Below are 27,461 nucleotides of genomic sequence, written 5' to 3' on the forward strand. Positions count from 1 at the left end.
TTCAAACTTGACATCTTGAAGAAGCTTAATTTTAACACTATCCGCTGTTAATGGTTTGCCTGTGCCTCCCATAGTCAATAGCAAACTTCCAATCCACTCGTCATTAACAGAAAACCCTATATCGTTCAACTTCTGTGCCGTTGTAATAATCTGGTTTACGCAGTCTTCCACCGAAGAACATTCCACTAATTGCACAGAACACAATTTTTGCAGCAGACCAATCCTTCTATCCAAACCAGTATCTTGAAATAAACTCTTGAGGGATTTCCACACTTTAGTTGCTGTTGTGCAATCACGAACATGTACAAACTCTTGTCAATTGCTAAAATTATTTTGCATCTTGCCTTTTGATCATTTTCAACATTAACTTCGGCTGAATTTCTCACAGGCTCTATGCATGACCATGCATCTTCCAGTTCTAACTGCGTCTTCATGGCAAAACTCCAAGTCGACCAATTTTCCGATCCGACCAGTTTCTCCATTTGTTGAATCGCCCCAAGCGTATTCATTGCGGCGCACATCTAGTTTAGGATCTCACAATCCACAAAATCTATATGATTCCCGATTCAGTTATGGCCTGGGCCCATAACCTTTTAGCAGAGCAAAAATTAAACACGTATTTTTAGTTGAACGATTTGAAAGAGAATGAAAAATTATATTTATTGGCATAAGTTTCAAGGTATAGAAAAATTCAATTCACAAGGTCTACATGGTTTTGTTTGCACAGGTATTTTTTCATACAGTATATTTCAATAGTTACGCGGTTAACTTTTAACCCTTTAACGCAACAAAATTTGTTTCCAACTGTTCGCACGCAATTTGTACAAAACAAACGGCTGCAAAACGGAACGAAATGTGAATGCGTTTAATAAAACTATTTATTTTAGATATTGCGCACGGAAACTACTAATTTTATTTTTATTATTGTAAAATAATAACCTGCAAAAAATAAATGGTATATCATAGTATATATTGTGCACGAGTCAGACTAGTGATAATCATGTTTGGCACAAAAATTGTACCACGAGTCAGACTCGTGGAAATATGTCAAGGGGTTAGACAATTCTTAAAATTTATTGGTCCTGCCAAGCCTAGACAACATTTAAGTAGTACGTGGGCTATGACATTTTGGGAGTTGATTCATACGACCCATTTTCGGAATCGATCTAGATTTATCATTTGGGGAGTTACCAGAAGGAGTAGACCGATAGGCTGCATATTCAGATATTATTAAGATTTAGTAAAAGTTTTACTTTTGAGCAAAATAAGCTTCGTATTAGCTATACACATTTTCAAAAATTTGACCCTTTATTAGAAAGGAGTGGGTCTATAAATCCCATGTTCGGATTGAAATAATGTTTGACAAAGTTATTACGATGTGCAGAGTTTTTACAAAATCTGAGAGGTAATAGAAGGAGTAGAACTATAATTTCCAACAATACGATATACATTTAGTACAAATATTCGGTTGTGTTGAGATTTGGATAAGTACTCATAATCTTTCACAGGATATAATAAATTTATTTTTAAAATTTTGACAATTTGCAGGGAGAAACTAGAAGGAGTGGTTTGTTATTCTCTTTATTCGAAATTCGTTTAGGTTTGAAGGAAATATTACGATGTGCAATGTTTGGATTAAATCGGCCACCCTTTCGAAAGTTATCATGCGCACCATCCAACCAAACAGGGGTTTGGCAGGCTTGCAGACAAATTGGGCGATCTTCAGAAAAAAGCATTATCAAGTAATGGAAAAATTCAAAGAAAGTGAACTGGATGAAATGAAGCGCCATAACATTCTGATGGAGAAGTTACGAATACGGGAGAGTACATATTGGCAAAAACAAACCTGCAATTGGAACAACTTAATTGATGAATTTCCCCTAATTAAATAATAAGACTCATGTGTGATATGAATGCAATTTGTTTAACTTTTTTCAAAAAAGTAAAAATTTTTATATAAATAAATTTTATGTTTTAATTAAATAAAACTAAACTAAACTAAGATTCCATATACCAAAAATGTTACTCCTATATTTTCCACGATTGAAGGATTTTTCTCTCGAGAGAAACGCTTTCCGCGGGAATAGAATTTCTCCCAAATTTTGGCGATTGGTCTGATTTTGTTGCTGTGGGCAACATTGTGCCATAAAGGGTTAACGGTGATTTTCTCAATGTTATGTGTACAGTACAAATTGTTGCCAATTTTAATAGAATCTACATATTTTTTAGCTGTTTGCATCGGCATCCTGTCCCAAATATTACACAGGTTTTCTCCAATTAGTCGATATGTCTCAAACATCGAAATTGAGATTCAATTAATCTGATTGAGTGAAATCGAATAACTGGAAACTGTTGTTATTCGGATGGAAATGGTTAAAATAACTTAAAATACCATACATTATTGTTATCGTGTTCTTTAATTCTAAGCTTCTTAATATTGACATTTCATTCCCGCATCAGGCCAAAAAATACTTTTTACATATTACTGATAACACAAACTTTAAAATTGGATCGATAACAGTGCTTATGTGTTGCATTTTTAGTTAGCTCAATTAATAATTCGGGGCAGAGAGAGTCTCAAAGCAGTAATTGTTAAAAAAATTAACTTCTGTTTTAAGAATGCAATAACAAGTTTTTGAATCTGAAATAAAAATTTCACGTGCTTGATTATGATGCTTTGAGCTGTTTATTATTTTAATCATAATCGGCATTTATTATTAAATTGCAGGGGTCTAAAGTTTGGGTGTTAAAAAATACAAATAATTTCATACTTTTTTGTATTTTAGATTTATTGTGCATATCTTAATTAAAATTAAATGATAAAAGTCATATGATTTCATATATGTTAATAAAAATATTTTATGGTGCTAGCATTTTGGATAGTTCTTCATCCTGAAGACAACCTTTCAGAAATTCTTCTTGTGTTAATTGACCATCGTTATTTTCGTCCATTTTCGAAAATATATTTTTCGCTCTTTCTTCTGCAGAATCAGCTGGTCGATTAGAAGAACATGCGCCCAGCATGTCGTATATAGCCTAAAAATAAATGATATATATTATATATTTAAAAAACAACTATTATAAAAAAACTAATACATTAAAGAAAAAATTAAACAACAACAACTTTTTATACCCTCCACCAAATGGTGTGCATTCAAATTTTCTTGAAAAAATACAATAACTTCTTATGGTTACTTGTCATTGTAAATTGTCCGCTAGCAGGTTATTTATTTAGGATAATGAAAACCCAAATTACAGACAAAATTATTAATGTCCTTTGTATCCGACCGATGTAACAAGTAAAGAAGTGTCAGTCGGTATTGCCGACAGATATTTACCCTCAGCATATCTTACGTTCCATATGAGATTAAGAAATTTTCAAAATATGTTTCAAATTAGACAGGCATAGATAAAATTATAAAATTATTTCTCTGTAAAATTTTTAACATTTTGTTTGGGAGGTTCCAAAAAGAGGTTGACCAGTGAGCCCTATCTTCCAACTTGAATTAAGTTTGAAAGAAATATTACGATATGCACATCTAATTGGACATTTTACGCAATTATTATTGGATCAATAAATTTTTATTGGTCCATTGTGGGAAGGTACCATAAAGAGTGGAAGCGATAGAAATATACATTTGAAAGATTTTCATTCATGTTTTTCATTTTTATTTTGAGGATTCCAAACTATTTAGGTTTTAAAACAAATAATTTTTTTTATAATTTGAATTTTTTTAAATGTTTTGATTAAGTGTCGTTGACACTTGCATTACATACAACAACAACAATGTACAACAATACTTGTTGTTAAATACTTGTTGTTATTATATCATCAACAATATACAGGTATGGTTAAAATATTGGGTTGTGCAATGTTTGGTTTGAATCGGGTGCTCTGTTCAAATTTGACCATTTTGTGGGGCAGATACCAGAAGGAGTGGATTGATCTTCCCCATCTTCAAACTTGATTTCGAGTTGGATATATTATATTTCGAGTTGGATATATTCAGTTGATATATTACAACCGCCAGTTGGGGAAAAGTGTGATCGAATTGTCGGAAATAGGTTCAGATACAGGAAAGAGAATATAGCTACCCACTCACGTGATTTTACATTTTGTCACGAAACAATTTGACAGACTATATTAAAAAGCAAATACTCAACAAGTGCAGCAAAAAACCCTTACTATATGTAACAAATATAGACAAAAGGATTTCATTCGCCAATATGAACCTTTCACACACGACTGAATATTGGGACTACGTTATTTTTGCGATGAAACTAAATGATGGTCGTTTGTCAATGGTAAATATTAAAAAAAAATAATTTTGAACGACTATTTCAATATTATCGGTAAGTTATATGAGATCGCCAAATTCTGGACAGAGGTCCTATCAAGATGTCGATTGGCGCTATAACAATTAAAATATCGTCTGACAATAGGAAGCTCAGATTATTGAAAATGTTCACTTTTACTATAAACATCAGTTCCATCTGTTTATTGTCATCATTTCATGTTAATATTTTGACACATGTAAATATTATATATATTATATGTATAACATTTTACAAATATAAAAATATAAAAGTTTTATTTTGATCGCATGTCATTTGTATACCTTGACCGACAATTTGATGTGAAATATATAATGTTTTATCGGCTCTAACAGAAATTGACTTTTTGCAAAAAAAAAAAATCGATTCCTGGCTCGTAGTGGAACGGCGGGAAGTTGTCACCTTTGTTGGATCTGAGATGTTTTCTTATTTGTATGTATATTTGTTATATCAGACTAATTTCGAGCTGTCACTAAACCAGTTTGACAAAATGTGGAGTATATTAAGAACAAAATTGCCGGCAACTTTGAAGTACAATTGCGAGCCATAAAAAATGCAACGCTTTGGCCATATGATATGTAATTACATTTGTTTCAAAATTACGGTAACTAATATTTTTTTACTGTTTTTTTTTTTAGTTTTCAAACTAATCCTATTTTATTCCAAATTATTTTTATAAAAGTTAAAATGTTTTTAAAAGATTTACGAAATTGGTACTTTTCGGATACTTATTTCGAATTTCGAAAAATCCTACACCTCAGTTATCCTCATTTCAACTCCACCCGTTCGACAAATAGAACTGGTATCTAAAAACCCAGCCTAATCTGACACTTTCGGACTAAGAGTGGTCCCCAAGCAAATTTTCAAGATTCTACCTTCAGTCGTGTTCTCTGGGTGTTGATTAATTTTTATATTGAAATGTGTTAATGGCAACTCTTATGCAACATGTATGACGTTAGCTTAGAACATATTCTTAAGTTGTAAAAAATCTATATATTTATTCGTAGTCTCTAAGTTGAACTCCTGAAGTGAAGTCGCATTGTGCATCATAATTAATAATCTTATATTCAATAAACTATGTTAAACAGAGTAACACAAAGTGTTTACATCAGGTTATGGGCCCAGATGCCGAAACTGTGTAAAGATTAAATTGTAAAGAATAATTTGAGAGACAATAATAAGAAACAAGATGAGTCCACCAAATTTCCAAATTGATAAATTGGATGAGAATAACTATGACAGTTGGGTTATTCAAATGCGCAGCATTTTGATCCATGGTGGCCAGTGGAAAATTGTGAGCGGTCAACTCAAGAAGGAGGATGGCGCAACAAATGTAGAGCAGTGGCTACGAGAGGATGAAAAGGCGTTAGCATCCATATTTCTTTGTGTGAAGCCAACACAGTTGGGGTACATAAGGAGCTGTACTACATCACATGAAGCGTGGACGAAATTGGAGGACACATACATGCCTCGAGGACCATTACAAAAGGTGTCACTATATAAAAGGTTGGTGAATTTGAAAATGGCAGAAGCTGGTGGTATGGTGCAGCACATAAATGAATTTTCCGAAATTTATGAGAAAGAAGGAGACGGGAATTCAGATTCAGGAGGTGCTATTGGTAATTATGCTTTTGTCAAGTCTTTCTAGTGCCTATGAAAACTTTGTGGTGGCCAATGAGACACGGGATGATCTTCCATCGTTGCCCATCATGAAACAGAAACTTTTCGAGGAGGGGAAGAGGCGAGAGGAAAGGGTTGTTGAGTTGACAACAGAGCAGGCGTTTGCTGCTAAAACAACAACCAATAGCAACTCAGAGAAGAGACAAAACAACAACAAAAGACAATATGAAAATGTTTTGTATGCGGTGCAACGGGTCATTTCGCAAGTAAATGTGAGCAGAGAAAAGCAGGTAGCAACCCACAGGTAACGACGATGGTGGCAGCGACGGATTGTGCGCCCATAGGCAGAAACATTTAGCCTGGGACGTTCTTAAATATGGTAATCTTGATCATTTCAGCGCAAATTTAAAAACTATTTATATCTATTAAACAAAATAGTTAAAAATGGAAGTACTATTCTGTCTCAAATTTCAAGTAGACTAGTTGAGCAGTCTACTTAAGGAAAAGAACAATAATATTATTGTACCTGTACTGAAAAGTCCTATTTGCGACGCACTTTACAGATGTGTTATAATTCAGCATGGAAAACATCCCCCAATTACACAAAAAATTTAATTTTTAAATTTAAGTTTTTACAGCGCATTTACATCAATAGAAAATTAAAATAAAAACTAATATTGGCAATATATAAAGTAAAAAATCATCAGATGGTTTTTTTGATATAGATCAAACGCTATCTAATGCATTAGGCATGTTTAAAAACCCAACCGGAAATTAATTGTGACACAGACATTTAAATTTCAGTATCGGATATCACCAGGAAATATATTAAGTTGTCAATTGAATTATTTACAGATTTCCTACCACTTTTATAAAATGGAACCAAGTAATTTGAACATTTAGGATCTATTATCTACAATAATGGTTCAAAACAAAACATTACTTGAATAAAAAGTTGCGCAGAAGACTTTATTAGAGCGAACAAAACAACAAATAAATATTCTTCCATTTTACAACTGAGTTTATACAATTAAAAATAACCGTAGAAAACACAATAAAAGCCCTAAAAGTGAAAAGTTTTTTTTCCTTCTCATTGCAAAACTTAGATCATCAAGCTCGACTCGAAAGAGTATAAATAACCACTTAAAATTACTTTCAAATGATCACTGCCCTTACAAGGCAAAATTCAAATAACAAAATTTTTTTTTTCTCGAAAAACTTTGTTATTCTAAAGAAGATTTAGACTTCGACAAACGACTGAAGGGTGATTTGGATTTTAAATACAAAATTGTGAGTTTTAAACTCGCGTTTCCTAAATGTATACTAATACTAACCTATAGATTCAACGTATAAAAGCACAACCCCATGACGATATAAGGAAATTTATTCAAGGAAACCTCATATATCACAATTTGTTCATGGAATAGTTGTAACAGAAATATAGCTGTTAACGACATCGAGTGTGTTAATAAGAGAGAAATAGAAAGAACGATATAGTGTGGTCTGCGATGGTGTGTAAAAAATAACGAGGCAATAATTTTAAATAAAGAGTGGAAACAAGTACATATATTCGGATCTGTTATCTTAAATGTGTAGGTATGAATTGCGCACTTAAACGAACAATTTGAGACGGTATCTGAGGAAATATACTAAATAGATGTATTTTTTGCATATAAAGTGCAGCTGAATCAAAACTACAGTATATGAAAAGAAATAACCACCAATAAAACCAAGAATAGGTAACTTAATTGCATTCTCTCTTCTTTTTCATACACATTGACTTTTTGTGAGTCTCTGACTCGCATTCCACCGATCCCTTGAACTAATTAATTGATCACAAATACCAGTTTCCTTGAATGTGGATTCCGCGCTTTTTTGTTTACTTTCTAATTTGTACCGGTATTCTTAAATTGTATATATACAGCATAGACTTTGTTCTTAAATAGTTTAAATAGCGTTTAGTTTTGTGAAAGGGAAGACATCGCCTTGAGGCGATGAATACTGAATAATAGAACTAATTGGAGAATACATCCAGAAGTCTATTGTTGAATAAGTGAAAAGTGTTGTATTCCTTTCGGTTTTAGCGGAAGAAACTATATATGTATACGATTATTGACAAGGTATCTAAAAAAGTCAAAAAATGTTCGACCTCAATTTTCAATTTATTTTTTCATGAATGGGAACCTAGCCACAAGGCCAAGATCGGTTCCAAAAATCACTATACATCTACTACTCCAAAATCTTAAACCTAACAATAGATTTAATTTAACATACTATCTTAAAAAAAGCATGAATAAATAATTAATTTAAACTAGCTGACCCGGCAAAGGTCGTTTTGCCTTATCAATATTGCATCAATATATGGTTGGTAAAAAACATTTGCCACTAATTTTATGTCAATAAAAAGTATTAACTGGTATCCCAATGCAGGCCCAAGCACATAACAAATGTTTTTTAATAGAAGATCATGTTTTGTTATTGCTCCAACGTTTTGTCATTATCTTATATGTCCCTTCTTGAAGGATTCTTAATTACAATGACATTTTGTTCATGTCCAACTGTTCCTTTGATTTTTATATTGAAATCAGTATATAACTCGAAAAATTTTAGATTTGGCATAGAAATTTAGTGGCTTTCACTCAGTTATAGGTATATTTCATTTTTAAATAAATTGTTAATTAGTTTTCAGATTGCCGTTATAGATTTGTATATGTTTGCTATATATTTTATAAATAGTTTTTGACAGTTATGTGAGAAGAGTTTGGCCAATGTTGACGAAGTAGACCGTCTTTTAATTGTAAATGCCTATTTTATCGTGAAATGTTGTAATCGGATTTGCTATATCCTCACATTTTTAACAACTTGATTTAAATTTAACATTTGAGTAAGTTGCTGTTTAATCCTTTATGGTCCAATGTTGCCCACAGGCAACAAAATGTTCTAGAGCTTTTATTTAATACGCGGCAAGTAAATGTATATTTTTGGATTACATATTTTATGAGCTGATTATAGACGAAAAAAAAAATCTAAAAAATGCATTTTTTTGTTGATACTGGACTTTTATTTATCAGAAATAAGGTACCGTATCTCCCGAATGCAACGATGTAGCAACGTCAAATTTTGCTCATATCCTATTTAGGATAGTTACATTAAATCTGTGCATATGTACCCTTACAATTGCATGTCAATGTTCACTCGAAGGAACATACTCATGTCTTGCTACAACCTATGCTAAATTTAAGTTCATTCGGGCAAATTTAGTGTCGTCTGCGTACCATGGGACACATTTATGGAAAACGGTGTATAGTAAAATTGATACATAATATTCTGTACGTCACAAAAATGCGACCTGTACTTTGTTTACAATATAACATGGGCAGACAGACAAATTTCGTGCAAATCTAAAGCTATATAGAGCTTTGGTGTACCATTTACATAAAATCGGACGAAAATATATATGGTAGGTATATCGAATTTTTTTCCCGAAACTTACCATTCATCATTCTAAGTTCAATTCTGTACGCCATGCCAAATTTCGTGCAAATCGAAGGATATATAGGGACTTTGGTGCACCATTTACATAAAATCGGACGAAAATTTATATGTGAGCTATATCTAAAACTGGACCGATTTTCACGAATCTTAGCACACATCATTCTAGACTCAATTAAACACGCTATACCAAATATATATATATATATATATATATATATATGGGAGCTATATCTGAATCTGATCCGTTTTTCACGAAATTTAACACACATCGCCCTAGGCTTTATTTAATACGCTATGCCAAATTTCATGTAAATCGAAAGTTATATAGGGACTTTGGTGCGCCATTTACATAAAATCGGACGAAAATATATATGTGACCTATATCTAAATCTGAACCGATTTTTCCCAATTTCAATAGGGGTCGTCCTTGGGCCAAATAAATGAGCTGTGCCAAATTTCATCCAATTCGAATCAAAAATGTGACCTGTACTTTGTTTACAATTTAACATGGGCAGACAGACGGACATGCATAAATCGACTTAAAAAGTGATTCTATGCATATTCTCAAAAGGAACCATGTGTTTATCTCGTTTCCTTTCGCCTGTTACAAACGTAGGCACAACGACATAATACCCTATATTACAGTGTGGTGAAGGGTATAAAAATAATACAATTTTGACAAATATGAAAATAGGATTTCATATCCAACAGCTAAAGAAAATAAGACAAAACTTCAAATATCTGACGTGAATAATAATCTATTAATATTAATGATCGCATTATTAGTATTAGAACATACATGAACATATAAATTTTCATATACAATAGTTTTTTCTTGGCAATGACAATCCAATTAATTGTAGAAAATTAACATATTTTGAGAATTTTCCATAATTGACAATTACTTTAAGATATTATACGCTGCCAATTTTCGCCCGAAATGTGTCCAAAAAGAACTATGAAGGGATGAAATCATAAAAGTTCGATATAAAACGTGTGGAAATTCAAAATTTTCTTTCATTAAACCCTTTCAACTTCAATTACAGATTACTAACAGAAACTTTAAGTCAAATCGGTCCAGCCGTTTCTTTAAAATAATTTTTGCAAGATTTTCGCGGATTTTTCTCAAAATTTTCTTTCATAAAAACCTTCCCACTGTAATTACCGAAAACTGAAAGTAATTTTGAGTCAAATCGATCCAGCCGTTCCCAATTGATGCGTTAGTATACATTTTTCTTGCTCCATTTTTATATATATAGATTATAACATTAAATCACAGTAGGGTGTATAAAAAATAATTAAGTAAATCAGTTCTGCAAGTAATACAAAAGAAAATACATTAAAATCCTGCAAATTAGCATATTCAAGCAGAGCTTTCTTATAACATCTAATGTCTTGAGACCCTGTGGTAAACCATTGAATACTCGAGTAATTTCTACATAAAAGATTTCTCTAACAGAGGTGTCAAACGAGGCACATGAATTTGTGTATTTCTTACCTACTAAATGAGAACAACTGCCACACAGAGGGTGTGGTTTGGCTTTTACACACTTTAAAGAAAAAAAAATTATACATCGAATGCACAAAAAGTGATCAAATAAACTACTCAGAAGTTGTTTAGCATACGGAGAAACATGGTCGCGCAGCTTCAACACATACACATAACGCATAACTCGATTAAACAAGAGCCTAAGTTTGCATAGGACATAGCCACAGCTACCACTAACAATTTCAATACAATACAAAAAGTGTGGCATTATCAGCACATTCTAGACTCAATTAAACACGCTATACCAAATTTCGTGCACTATTTACCTAAAATCGGACGAAAATATATATGGGAGCTGAATCTGATCCGATTTTCACGAAATTTAACACACATCGCCCTAGGCTTTATTTAATACGCTATGCCAAATTTCATGTAAATCGAAAGTTATATAGGGACTTTGGTGCGCCATTTACATAAAATCGGACGAAAATATATATGTGACCTATATCTAAATCTGAACCGATTTTTCCCAATTTCAATAGGGGTCGTCCTTGGGCCAAATAAATGAGCTGTGCCAAATTTCATCCAATTCGAATCAAAAATGTGACCTGTACTTTGTTTACAATTTAACATGGGCAGACAGACGGACATGCATAAATCGACTTAAAAAGTGATTCTATGCATATTCTCAAAAGGAACCATGTGTTTATCTCGTTTCCTTTCGCCTGTTACAAACGTAGGCACAACGACATAATACCCTATATTACAGTGTGGTGAAGGGTATAAAAATAATACAATTTTGACAAATATGAAAATAGGATTTCATATCCAACAGCTAAAGAAAATAAGACAAAACTTCAAATATCTGACGTGAATAATAATCTATTAATATTAATGATCGCATTATTAGTATTAGAACATACATGAACATATAAATTTTCATATACAATAGTTTTTTCTTGGCAATGACAATCCAATTAATTGTAGAAAATTAACATATTTTGAGAATTTTCCATAATTGACAATTACTTTAAGATATTATACGCTGCCAATTTTCGCCCGAAATGTGTCCAAAAAGAACTATGAAGGGATGAAATCATAAAAGTTCGATATAAAACGTGTGGAAATTCAAAATTTTCTTTCATTAAACCCTTTCAACTTCAATTACAGATTACTAACAGAAACTTTAAGTCAAATCGGTCCAGCCGTTTCTTTAAAATAATTTTTGCAAGATTTTCGCGGATTTTTCTCAAAATTTTCTTTCATAAAAACCTTCCCACTGTAATTACCGAAAACTGAAAGTAATTTTGAGTCAAATCGATCCAGCCGTTCCCAATTGATGCGTTAGTATACATTTTTCTTGCTCCATTTTTATATATATAGATTATAACATTAAATCACAGTAGGGTGTATAAAAAATAATTAAGTAAATCAGTTCTGCAAGTAATACAAAAGAAAATACATTAAAATCCTGCAAATTAGCATATTCAAGCAGAGCTTTCTTATAACATCTAATGTCTTGAGACCCTGTGGTAAACCATTGAATACTCGAGTAATTTCTACATAAAAGATTTCTCTAACAGAGGTGTCAAACGAGGCACATGAATTTGTGTATTTCTTACCTACTAAATGAGAACAACTGCCACACAGAGGGTGTGGTTTGGCTTTTACACACTTTAAAGAAAAAAAAATTATACATCGAATGCACAAAAAGTGATCAAATAAACTACTCAGAAGTTGTTTAGCATACGGAGAAACATGGTCGCGCAGCTTCAACACATACACATAACGCATAACTCGATTAAACAAGAGCCTAAGTTTGCATAGGACATAGCCACAGCTACCACTAACAATTTCAATACAATACAAAAAGTGTGGCATTATCAGCACATTCTAGACTCAATTAAACACGCTATACCAAATTTCGTGCACTATTTACCTAAAATCGGACGAAAATATATATGGGAGCTGAATCTGATCCGATTTTCACGAAATTTTACACACATCGCCCTAGGCTTTATTTAATACGCTATGCCAAATTTCATGTAAATCGAAAGTTATATAGGGACTTTGGCGCACCATTTACATAAAATCGGACGAAAATATATATGTGAGCTATATCTAAATCTGAACCGATTTTGCCCAATTTCAATAGGGGTCGTCCTTGGGTCAAATAAATGAGCTGTGCCAAATTTCATCCAATTCGAATCAAAAATGCGACCTGTACTTTGTTTACAATTTAACATGGACAGACGGACATGCATAAATCGACTTAAAAAGTGATTCTGTGCATATTCTCAAAAGGAACCATGTGTCTATCTCGTTTCATTTCGCCTGTTACAAACGTAGGCACAACGACATAATACCCTATATTACAGTGTGGTGAAGGGTATAAAAATAATACAATTTTGACAAATATGAAAATAGGATTTCATATCCAACAGCTAAAGAAAATAAGACAAAACTTCAAATATCTGACGTGAATACTAATATGTTAATGATCGCATTATTGGTATTAGAACATACATGAACATATAAATTTTCATATACAATAGTTTTTTCTTGGCAATGACAATCCAATTAATTGTAGAAAATTAACATATTTTGAAAATTTTCCATAATTGACAAATACTTTAAGATATTATACGCTGCCAATTTTCGCCCAAAATGTATCCAAAAAGAACTATGAAGGGATGAAATCATAAAAGTTCGATATAAAACGTGTGGAAATTCTAATATCTTCCAAAATATATTTGCAACATTTTCGCGGATTTTTCTCAAAATTTTCTTTCATTAAACCCTTTCAACTTCAATTACAGACTACTAACAGAAACTTTAAGTCAAATCGGTCCAGCCGTTCCTTTAAAATAATTTTTGCAAGATTTTCGCGGATTTTTCTCAAAATTTTCTTTCATAAAAACCTTCCCACTGTAATTACCGACAACTGAAAGAAATTTTGAGTCAAATCGGTCCAGCCGTTCTCAATTGATGCGTTAGTATACATTTTTCTTGCTTTTATATATACATATATAGATTTGGCATAGCGTACTGAATTGAGTCTAGAATATAATAATAGGTGAAAAATCAATTCGTTAAGAGTGATAAGAAATTATATAGGAAATATTCTTTTCAATCCGGAAAATATATTTTTAGTTGAATTTTGAAAAATAACAGTAGTTTTCCTTTTTGTTGTCCCATTTTCGCGTGGAGGATAACTTGGGCATATATTTATTAGTTTTATAGTGTCATTTGTCGTAAGTGTGAACGCTGTTAGCTAAAACAATATCAATAATAAATATAAAATTCAAATAAAGTAATATCTTACTAAGAATTACATATATAAACCTATATATATATATATAACAGCAGAATCCCGTGGAAAGTGCAGTTAAATAGTGTAAGAAAATATGTAACGCGTGCGTGACAAAATTAACATATGTTTCTATACAGACTCTAATATGAGAAATTTTTTTGTTGATAATGCTGTTATGTGTGGATCTTGAGATGACAAACTCAAATAAAACAAAGTTTGTCTTCTATCTCCATCGAATAATTTTGTATCCGTCACGCACATGTTACATTCTTCCTCAATAAGTTGATTTAGAACAGGATTTACAGGCAAAAATTTCGTCCATAACTGCATAATGATTTACTAAAGGTCTTGGGGCCACACAAAGCTATAATACCCTGGCAACATAGTTGTGTGGGGTACAAGAATTAGCATTTTTAAAACATTCTGTTTTGAATTTAATTTTTTAATACATGTGTGTGTAACAGTGCGTTACGAGTGTAACATGTGCGTGACGGTGTTCAAAGTTAAAAAAGTATATGTTAGAAATTTTTTTCTTAAAAAAATTAAATGTCAATATAATCTTGAATAACCCATTATAGCTGTAAAAAAAATCCGCAATTTTATCTCCAGCCAATTCGTAGAAATTTCATATCGAAACTGATATTTAAAGGGAAAATTTTGTAAAGCTATATTTTTCTTAATAACTCGGAAATTTATAAACATATTCATAAAAAATAAAATAAGAAAAATTTAACTAAACAAACGATTATATTTCGCACGCTGTAACAGTGCGTTAAATGGAATTCGTGATATATAAAAATGAATTGCTGTTCCTTAGTCTCGCTAAAACTCGAAAACGGCTGAAAGGATTTTTCTTATCTTAGTCTTGAAATGTTAGTGGAGCTTCAGAGAAGGTTTAAAAGGTTCAAAAAATTTGAAAATCGCGAAAAAATTGCAAAAAATTTTATGAAGCATATTTGCATTTCCACGAATTTATTATCGAGCTATTTTGGTTGCAACATCCACAGATGTAATTTTGAAACATTTTGAAAATTTTTCCAAATATTTTATTATTTATTTTTTTCGATTGGATTGATATTGTATTGAAACTATTTTATGTGAGAATACCTAAAAAAATTAAAAGTATATCATTGAATTTACACGCGATCATTGTATGTACACGTTTCCATAGAATGCACGTAAATTTGGGCAATTGCTAGGATGGAAAATAAGAAGACATTCTGAATGGAGTTCGTGTCCATTCAAGAAATTTCCTTCAAAATAATTATAATACTTCCATAGGAACATGTTGTTCCTTAAAGTACCAAATCAAGTGGTACCATATTATGGTGGTTATATGCCTAATCATTTGTCAATATCTTTGAACTTATAAAAAGAATACCTCACATATATCCGACACAAAAAATTTGTATCACAGAAATAAAATTAATATACAAGATATTTTCTTTGCAAAAATCTATCATTAAGCTAAAAAGGAAAGAGAACAATTAACAAAAAAACATTAATATTTAAAAACAGCCAAGGCAAAATACCATATGTGGAGGTGATACCAAAATCTCCATCGAAAACATTTATTATAACAAAGAGTCTCATGACCTATTCAGGTTGAACATGTGACTATAAAATTGCAAATTGTAAAAATAGGGGTAAGAACTTAAACATAAATTTAATATTTTAGATCATCATTGAGTACAAAATATCATTACAAAAAATTATCAATATTGGTTCAAGTTTCCGGGTAACACCCATAAAATGGTATCCCCCATACCATTACTCAAGTGGTGTCAAATCTTTGTATTAGCTGTAATATGTCATTCCGGTATATTGGGGGGTAAGACACATTTTTGCACAAAAATCTCTATTTAGGTCCAAGTTTTGATATAGCTCCTACATACTGGCCCCGTCCCCATTTTCGGTATTTTAAATAAAGACGGATTCCAGTGAATAAATAACATCATCCCAGAAATTATGTACTATACCTTAAAGTTTAAAAAACGCCACAAATATTTCCCGTTCAATTTTTCGTTATGTTTAAGTTCTTACCACCATTTTTACGATTTGCAATTTTATAGTCACATGTTCAACACAATTTTATAGTCACATGTTCAAGCCACAAATATTTCCCGTTCAATTTTTCGTTATGTTTAAGTTCTTACCACCATTTTTACGATTTGCAATTTTATAGTCACATGTTCAACCTGAATAGGTAACATCATGAGACTCTTTGTTATAATAAATGTTTTCGATGGAGATTTTTTTGTTAATTGTTCTCTTTCCTGTTGAGCTTAATGGAAAGGAAATTTCTTGAATGGATACGAACTCCATCCAGAATGTCTCCTGATTTTCTATCCTAGCAATTGCCCAACATTTAAGTACAATGATCGCGTGTAAATTCAACGATATACTTTTAAATTTTTTAGGTATTCTCATATAAAATAGTTTCAATGCAATATCAATCCAATTGAAAAACATAAATAATAATATATTTGGAAAAATGTTCAATAATTGACAAATGTAGACTTAAAGGAATTTTTGCCCAAAATGTCTCAAAATAACATCTGTGACGTGGTGCAACCAAAATAGCTTGATAATAAATTCGTGGAAATGCAAATATGCTTCATAAAATTTTTTTCAAATTTTTCGCGATTTTCAAATTTTTTTAACATTTTAAACCTTCCATGAAGCTCTACTAACATTTCAAGACTAAGATAAGAAAAATCCTTTCAGCCGTTTTCGAGTTTTAGCGAGACTAACGAACAGCCCGGCAAACGTTGTCTTGCCCAGCAATATTTATACTCTACACCATAAGGTGGAGTGTACAGATCTTGGACCTTGGTATTTGTCAGAGCATACATGTGTCATTACAGTACTGAATATCTACAATTTGATGTTTATAATTTATTAATATTTGAATTCGTGAAAATAATAAAAATTTAACAAATTTAAATGCACATATAAATTAGATTTTGGGAAAGAACTACATTTTTTCCAATATATTTATAAGACCTGCTCATAGCGGTAGCCCAATGTTAAGTAAGCTTTTTTTACCCTCCAATATTTAAGATAGTGCTTTGTAATTTGTACAAACATTACTACTCCTATTGTTCACTTTTTAGGGTACATCCCATATAACGGCACCCCCATATTTAAAAGAATTGCATCTAATTTAATATTAGGGATACTTATTGAGCAGAAAATCTCACTACATATGTAATAGTACTCTACATTTTTCGATGCTGTGGGGGATTTGCGCCAGTTTTTAAATCTAATCAGCCAAAATTTGGCATTTGGTTGTTTTATTTGGTAGAATGAATCCTACTAAAAATGATCAATATTGGTCCACTTTTTGAGGTAGCTTTCATACAACGGTACCATTAAATATATCCATTCCCATCGTAGTAGCTGTAATATGTAACATTTTTACGGAAATTTTTCTATTTAGGTTAAAGTTTTGATAATGCTCCTACATAAAGGGTCCGCCCCATTTTCGTTATTATAAAGACTTTGGCTGAATTTTCCTCTACAGTTTGACATAACGGATTCCTGAGTCGAATTCGAATGAAAAACGTATTCCCAGAAATTATGCACTATAGCTTAAAGTTTTAAAAATACGCCACAAATATTTCCTGTTTAATTATCGGTATGTTGAAAACCTGAGTCCCTGTAATTTTTAGTATTATTTTTTCAGAGCACGGACAACCTACAACCTCATAATGCTATATACATCGGTAGTAGACATATTAAGGTATTTGTATTTTGTAGTCTGATCTTCAATTGTTATAATAAATGTTTTTGACCGATTTTTTTTTAATTTTGCTGTTCTTTAATAGTTGTTCTTAGTGATAGAATTTTGGAAAGAAAATAACATTGTAAATTAGTTTTGTCTATGATAAACATTTATGGTATCGGATATATTGGAGGTGTTGTGTTTAAAAGTTCAAAAACATTGACCAACGATAAGGCATATAACCACCATATAACACCTGATTTGAAATTTCCTGTGGCATAGCAACATTTTAGGTACTTTAAGGAACAACGTGACCCTATATAACTATTATTATTCTTTTCAAGAAAAATAATCTAGGTCACGGATCATAGAATCAGAAATCTATTCCAAATGTCTTCTGATTTGCATCCTTGCGTTTGTTCCAAAATGCAATTTACGGATAACGTGTACATACAATGATAGCGTGTACATTCAACGATATACTTCTTAGTTATTTTTTGTATTCTACCATAAAATAGTTTTAATACAATATCAATCCAATTGAAAAAAATAAATAATAAAATATTTGGAAAATTTTTCAATAATCGACAAATGTAGAATTAAAGGAATGATACGCGGCCAATTTTTGCCCAAAATGTCCCAAAATAACATCTGTGACGTGGTGGAAACAAAATAGCTCGATAATAAATTCGTGGAAATGCAAATATGCTTTATAATTTTTTTTGCAAAATTTTCGCGATTTTCAAATTTTTTGAACCTTTTAAACCTTCCCTGAAGCTCCACTAACATTTCAAGACTAAGATAAGAAAAATCCTTTCAGCCGTTTTCGAGTTTTAGCGAGACTAACGAACAGCAATTCATTTTTATATATATATATATAGATAGATATACTAGCGGGCCCGGCAAACGTTGTCTAGCCTAGCAATATTGTTGATTTACAATTCCCGGAATTTTAGATTTGTTTTTAAACCCCCCACCATAAGGTAGAGTGTACAGATCATTGTAATGTTTTTTTTTTTCAATTCTGTATTCTAAAGTTTCTGTTGATATATTTTAGATCATCATTGAGTACAAAATATCACCACAAAAAATTATCAATATTGGTTCAAGTTTCCGGGTAACACCCATTAAAAGATATCCCCCATACCATTACTCAAGTGGTATCAAATCTTTGTATTAGCTGTAATATGTCATACAGGTATATTGGGGCGTAAGACAAATTTTTGCAAACAAATCTCTATTTAGGTCCAAGTTTTGATATAGCTCCTACATACTGGCCCCGTCCCCATTTTCGGTATTTTAAATAAAGACCGAATTTTCTCAAAGAGTTGGCTATAATTAGGCAAAACGGATTCCAGTGAATAAATAACAGCTTTGTAATATTTTTTTCTATTTTTGCATTCTAAAGTTTATGTTGATATAAATTTATTAATATTCGTATTCGTGTATTTTTAATAAATTTAAATGCGCATATAAGTTTGACTTTCGGATTTAATTACATTTTCCCAATATATTTATAAGACTTCCTCATAACGGTAGCCCAATATTAAGATAGCTTTTTATACCCTCCACTATATGAGAGAGCATTGAAATTTGCACATACATTACTACTCCTAGGATATTTGGTATTGAAAATGTTACATATTGGTTCTCTTTTAAGGGTAAAACTGTATTTTGTAATATGAGCAATTTTGAAGATTTTTTAAACAGTATTGGTAGTAATTTTATATTTTGGATTGTCATTGAGCTGTAAATTTCCGTACCAAAACATATTAGTCTTTCAGGGTAGCGCCCATATTCTCAATATTCGGTATATTGAAGATCTTTGGCACGGCCTTCAACAGAATTGCTTCTAATTGAATATAAGGGATACTTACTGAGCAAAAATATCTCTTCTTAAAACTATCAATATAGGCCCATGATAACGCCATCCCTTAGTATTCGGAATTTGGCCTAATTTTATATTTTGTTCCTAACACAATTTGCCCAAGCTTCCCAAAAGCCTCCACATTATACGATCCTTTGGGGATTTGGACATGTTTTCCAACCTAATCAGATGTAGTTCGATGTTTGGTTGTTTTATTTGGTAGCATAAATCCTACTAAAAGTTATCAATATTGGTCCACCTTTGTGGGGTAGTCCTTATATAACGGTACATACAATATTCGGTATTTTGGGGATTTTCGTCACGCTTTCAAGCAAATTGGTTGTAATTTTATATTTTAGATCATCATTAAGTACAAAATATCACTACAAAAAATTATCAATATTGGTTCAAGTTTCCGGGTAACACCCATAAAATGGTATCCCCCATACCATTACTCAAGTAGTGTCAAATCTTTGTATTAGCTGTAATATGTCATTCCGGTATATTCGGGGTAAGACACATTTTTGCACAAAAATCTATATTTAGGTCCAAGTTTTGATATAACTCCTACATACTGGCCCGTCCCCATTTTCGGTATTTTAAATAAAGACCGATTTTGCTCAAAGAGTTGCCTATAATTAGGCAAAACGGATTCCAGTGAATAAATAACATCATCCCAGAAATTATGTACTATACCTTAACGTTTAAAAAAACGCCATAAATATTTACCGTTCATTTGTTTGTTATGTTTAAGTTCTTACCCCCATTTTTACAATTTGCAATTTTATAGTCACATGTTCAACCTGAATAGGTAACATCATGAGACTCTTTATTATAATAAATGATTTCGATGGAGATTTTGGTATCACCTTCACATATGGTATTTTGCCTTGGCTGTTTTTAAATATTACTGTTTTTTTTTTTTTGTTAATTGTTCTCTTTCCTGTTGAGCTTAATGATAGTTTTTTTCAAAGAAAATATCTTGTATATTAGTGTTATTTCTGCGATACAAATTTTTTGTGTCGGATATATGTGAGGTATTCTTTTTATAAGTTCAAAGATATTGACAAATGATTAGGTATATAACCACCATAATATGGTACCACTTGATTTGGTACTTTAAGGAACAACATGTTCCTATGGAACTATTATAATTATTATGATATCCTCTTGAATATACTATCAACCTCAGTGGTAAATATATACGCTATAGAATACAAATTTTGTAATTTTTCACACAAAATTTAGGGACGATTTGACCCGCTAAATATTGACCGATCATTATCAAAACAGGCATGCTTATTCTTTGATCCGATCCCCTTCTCCATACAAAAATTCGCGGTGTTTGGGCAATATTTGGGGCCTCTGAAGCGACCAGAAAAACCGACAAAAATAATGTTTTTGGTCAATTCCATCCCCTAAATTTCTTGAATGGACACGAACTCCATTCAGAATGTCTTCTGATTTTCCATCCTAGCAATTGCCCAACATTTACGTGCATTCTATGGAAAACGTGTCAATTTCATCCCCTAAATTTCTTGAATGGACACGAACTCCATTCAGAATGTCTTCTGATTTTCCATCCTAGCAATTGCCCAACATTTACGTGCATTCTATGGAAAACGTGTACATACAATGATCGCGTGTAAATTCAATGATATACTTTTAAATTTTTTAGGTATTCTCACATAAAATAGTTTCAATACAATGCCAATCCAATTGAAAACCAGTGAGCGGAGCAGTATAGTCGGACGGGGCCGACCATACGATACCCTACACAACTTCCATGAAAATCTAACTTTCGGTGGTTCTATATATCCGAGATTGGGCAATATTTCGCGATATTTGCACACATTTGACTGGCTAGAGGTCAGCAAATGTTACTAATAACACTGTGCTACAAAATAACAAAAAAAAAATTTTCAGGGGTTCTATTGTACCAATTCAGTTTAGTTGGAGTCCCTGGATCACGAAAATACCTTTGGTTTTTCTGGGTCACTTCGAAAATTAATTTTATAACGGTAAATATGGAGAAAAACGTAGTTTCATGGATTTTCCATTTGAAAATTGAATAACTTATTTACTTTATAACGGATTTATATTATTCTTTTTTTCTTTCGAAGAGTACAATTTTTCCTTTTAAAAAAGATAAATATTTGGTAAATCGGTTGAGGATTGGCTGAGTTACAGCGGTTGAAATGTGGAAAAATACGCATAAATTACAAAATTTATTTTTCTTCGGACTGTACGATGAAATTATGATATCAAGTCATATAAGTTTTATTATACTACGGGGAAGAAAATTAAATTAGCTTTCGAAAATGTTAAAAATCAAAAAAATCGGTTAAAAAATGAATGACTTATACACATTTTTGTATTGATTCTATGCATATTCTCTAAAGGAAATATGGGTCTATCTCGTTTCCCTTTGCCTGTTGCAAACATAACGGTTTGTAACAGGAAACGATACAGACCCATATTTCCTTTAGAGAATATGCATAGAATCAATACAAAAATGTGTATAAGTCATTCATTTTTTTACCGATTTTTTTGATTTTTATCATTTTCGAAAGCTAATTTAATTTTCTTCCCCGCAATATGATAAAACTTATATGGCTTGATATCATAATTTCATCGTACAGTCCGAAGAAAAATAAATTTTGTCACTTTATGCGTATTTTTTCACATTTCAACCGCTGTAACTCAGCCAATGCTCAACCGATTTACCAAATATATATCTTGTTTGAAAGGAAAAATTGTACTCTTCGAAAGAAAAAAAGAATAGTATAAATCCGTTATAAAGTAAAGAAGTTATTTAAGTTTCAAATGGAAAATCCATGAAACCGCGTTTTTCTCTATATTTACCGTTATAAAATTAATTTTCGAAGTGACCCAGAAAAACCAAAGGTATTTTCGTGGTCCAGGGACTTCAACTAAACAGAATTGGTACATTAGAAACCCTGAAAAATTTTCGTGTCGCACAGTGTAATCAGTACAGCCGCTCTAATTATTTGTCCAGATTTCATTCACTCTGGGTTGTGTTGTGATGTTGGGCTTTCGACATAAAAAGTACAAATAATTAAGTCCACTTCATCCGAAAAATTATTATCTGATCATCGCCTAACATTTTAGGCGTTGTCCTTGACCATGACTGGAACCTCATGGAACATTTCAAAGCGATCAGAGCTATATTTCCGCCCTCCAGTGTGGTAATAGGTTACTAAATAATATATGAATACGTAAGCACCTGTAAATATTTAAGTGTAACTCCCGCATCCGAGTACCTACGACTATATAATTGGTATCAATATAAAGGTCAACCACTCCTCTTGGATATACTATCAACTTCTCGGGTCTATGTCCTTCAGTGGTAAATATATATTAGCTATAGAATACAAATTTTGTCATTTTTCACACAAAAGTAAGGGTCGATTTGACCCCCTAAATATTGACCAATCTTTATCAAAACAGGCATGCTTATTCTTTGGTTCGATCCCCTTCTCCATGCAAAAATTCGCGGTGTTTGGGCAATAATTGCGACCTCTGGAGCGACCAGAAAAACCGACAAAAATAAAGTTTTTGGTCCATTTCATCCCCTAAATATTAACCGATCTTTTCCGGTGTTTGGTCCATTTCATCCCCTAAATATTAACCGATCTTTTACAAAAATAATAGGGGTCTTCATAGGCCAGAACCTATCCTACATGCAAAATTTCGTGAAGATTGGTCCATATCTGTGGTCTGTATCGTGTTTACACATGTCTTGATCGACTCAGCTAGTCGAGATATGACGATCGGTATACTTAAAGGTGGGTCTAGGACCAATATTTCGCGGCGTTACAAACTTTTGGGGCTGCACAAAGCTATAATACCCTGACAACATAGTTGTGTAGGATATAAAAATAAATATTAAAATATTTGGAAATATTTTCAATAATTGACAAATGTAGACTTAAAGGAATGATAAGCGGCCAATTTTTGCCCAAAATGTCTCAAAATAACATCTGTGACGTGGTGCAACCGATTTTCAAACTTTTTGAACCCTTTAAACCTTCCCTCAAGCGTCACTAACATTTCAAGACTAAGATAAGAAAAATTCATTTTTTATATACATACATATATAGACTAGCGGGCCCGGCAAACGTTGTCTTGCCTAGCAATATTGTTGATTTATAATTCCCGGAATTTTAGATTTGTTCAAAGAGTTGGCTATAATTAGCAAAACGGATTCCAGTCAATAAATAACATCATCCCAGAAATTATATACTATACCTTAACGTTTAAAAAAACGCCACAAATATTTACCGTTCAATTTTTCGTTATGTTTAAGTTCTTACCCCCACTTTTACAATTTGCAATTTTATAGTCACATGTTCAACCTGAATAGGTCATGAGACTCTTTGTTATAATAAATGTTTTCGATGGAGATTTTGGTATCACCTTCACATATGGTATTTTGCCTTGGCTGTTTTTAAATATTACTGTTTTTTTGTTAATTGTTCTCTTTCCTGTTGAGCTTAATGATAGATTTTTGCAAAGAAAATATCTTGTATATTAGTTTTATTTCTGTGATACAAATTTTTTGTGTCGGATATATGTGAGGTATTCTTTTTATAAGTTCAAAGATATTGACAAATGATTAGGCATATAACCACCATAATATGGTACCACTTGATTTGGTACTTTAAGGAACAACATGTTCCTATGGAAGTATTATAATTATTTTGAAGGAAATTTCTTGAATGCACACGAACTCCATTCAGAATGTCTTCTGATTTTCCATCATAGCAATTGCCCAACATTTACGTGCATTCTATGGAAAACGTGTACATACAATGATAGCGTGTAAATTCAATGATATAATTTTAAATTTTTTAGGTATTAACACATAAAATAGTTTCAATACAATATCAATCCAATTGAAAAAAAAAATAAATAATATATTTGGACAATTTTTCAATAATTGACAAATGTAGACTTAAAGGAATGATACGCGGCCAATTTTTGCCCAAAATGTCTCAAAATAACATCTGTGACGTGGTTCAACCAAAGTAGCTCGATAATAAATTCGTGGAAATGCAAATATGCTTCATAAATTTTTTTGCAAATTTTTCGCGATTTTCAAATTTTTTTTTAACCTTTTTAACCTTTTAAGAAAAATCCTTTCAGCCGTTTCGAGTTTTTGCGAGACTAACGAACAGCAATTCATTTTTATATATATAGATAGATATATAGATATACGGGCATGTTCTGGCATTCACTTCAAGGGCAGAAGTGTATCGAACACACACCGAGGTATTCTGTAACACACTTTACACCCATTTGAGGTGTATTCTTTAGACTTACATTTTCATAGTGGGAGTCGGGTGTATTCATATTTTTCTATATAAAAGAAAATCTTTTTTGAAATAAAAAGGTCACATGATGATAGAATAATATGTTATTATTGCGTATAATTTGTTTAAAATCACAAAATTAAGATAAAACGCCCTTAAAACAAATTTTAAATAGATACTAAGGTTTGTGTTCCATTTTCTTCAACTGTATTGCTCGCTTGACACAAACAGCTGATTTGAAGTAAGGCCAAAGAAGATAGGGTTACCATATGATCCTCTTAAATCAATCAACAACTTAATGATATTACAGAGTCTTTCATACATTTATTTTATGTTGCGAATAATAAAATATTAAAAAATAATAGCAAAATTATCGTTAGAACTAACGAAATTAGTAAAAATTAGAGAAACCATGTTAAAAACGAATACAGTTTATAATGTATGGCAATACTATTTCTGCAAAGTACCATGTTGGCGTTTATTTTTGTCGCTGTTGAAAATTTCAATTCACGTGAGAACCAGAACAGGAGGTAACTTCTGAGGTGAAGTGTATGTGTGAAGTGAAAACAACACACCGTGAATTCCAGAACATACCCGATAATGTTTTTAGAAGATTGATAGAAATTGATAGAAATTTAAAAAACTATAGAAAGTTCCTTCGGATTAGATTAGGCATTTTAAAGTGGGGCACATTCGGGCATATACAGATAGTACTATATTATTTCCTTAAAATGCTTTTGAGTTTGTCTTTAAAAATAATACTTTAATATTGTTTGAAATTTCTTGTATTGAAGAAAATGCGATAGAAAAGGCTATTTCTAATGGGGTGTTTGGCCTTGAGATGTCAACGTCCGCCGCTAGAAAATATTGCCTTAAAAGTCAAACATTGAGTCGCATATTGAAACAAAATAGAACCTTAGAGGATCTGAATCAACATTTCCTTAGTTCCTTATAAAGGTTAAAATGTAAGTCAAAACTCGCTAGAGCTTCCTTGATATCTGAATATACAGTGGAGAGCAGAAGCGAGTAGATGCTTGTACATTGAGCACTTTTTACGCAATAAAAAAAGCAAAAGATCAAATTCAAATTAACAAAAAAACATAAAATTGTAATATAAACTCATGAATTTCTAAAAAAAAAACAGTGAGCGGAGCAGTATAGTCGGACGGGGCCGACCATACGATACCCTACACAACTACCACGAAACTCTAACTTTCTGCGGATGTTTCTGTCTAGCCAGGGAAATTTTTCCTCTTGCCTGATTGGAGGTCAACAGCATCTCTTCCTTACACTGACATATATTCCTAATATTACTAATATTCAGTACAGCCCTTCTAATAACTTGTCCAGATTCTCTTCACCGTGAGTTGTGTTGTGATATTCAGATTATATTCGAGTCGAAAACACACAAAAAAAAATAAGTTTTCGGTCCATTTCATCCCAAAATGTTAATCTGATCATCACAGAAAATTATATGTGTTGTCCTTGACCATAACTAAAACCTCTTGGAAAATTTCTAAGCCATCAGCGCTGTATTACCGTCATATATTGTGGTAATGGGTTACTAAATAATATCTGAATACATAAGTACATGTAAATATGGTAATGGGTTACTAAATAATAACTGAATACATAAGTACCTGTAAATATTTGAGTGTAACTCCCACATCCGACAATACATACGACAATATAATTGGTATCAATTTAAAGGTAAACCACTCCTCTTGGATATACATTAAACTTCACGGGTCTATGTCCTTCAGGAGTAAATATATACGTCATAGAATACACATTTTGTCATTTCCACACAAAAGTCAGGGTCCATTTGACCCGCTAAATATTGACCAATCTTTATCAAAACTGGCATGCTTATTCTTTGGCCCGATCCCCTTGTCCATGCAAAAATTCGCGGTGTATGAGTCATAAATGCGGCCTCTGGAGCGACCAGAAAAATCGACAAAAATAAAGTTTTTGGTCCATATCACCCCCTAAATATGAACCGATCTTTTCCAAACCCATGCTACATGCAAAATTTCGTGAAGATTGGTCCATAACTGTGGTCTGTATCGTGTTTACAAATTATAATGGACAGACGGACGGACACACATGTCAAGATCGACTCAGCTAGTCGAGATATGACGATCGGTATACTAAATGGTGGGTCTAGGACCAATATTTCGCGGCGGCAACATAGTTGTGTAGGGTATAAAAATAAAGAAAACCAAATCAAAACTCCATAACTTATTTAATTTTTATCCTATTATACAATAATTCGATAA

General features: G+C 32.0%; 1 protein-coding gene across 1 annotated transcript in view; it reads right to left on the reverse strand.

Moving 5' to 3' along the window:
- Positions 1-2,832: 2,832 nt before the first annotated feature.
- The window catches only part of LOC133337906 (neuronal calcium sensor 2), a 79,826-nt gene continuing 55,197 nt past the window's right edge, over positions 2,833-27,461 (reverse strand). Inside the window, exon 4 of the mRNA XM_061546108.1 lies at positions 2,833-3,036. Within this exon, the coding sequence (XP_061402092.1) occupies positions 2,860-3,036 (177 nt within the window). The 3' untranslated portion in view covers positions 2,833-2,859. The remainder of the gene's footprint in view (positions 3,037-27,461) is intronic.

Source organism: Musca vetustissima, unplaced genomic scaffold (genome assembly GCF_032173495.1).
Source record: "Musca vetustissima isolate MV318-11 ecotype Yass unplaced genomic scaffold, APGP_CSIRO_Mvet_v1 utg14586, whole genome shotgun sequence".
In the NCBI taxonomy this organism is placed as follows: Eukaryota; Metazoa; Arthropoda; class Insecta; order Diptera; family Muscidae; genus Musca; species Musca vetustissima.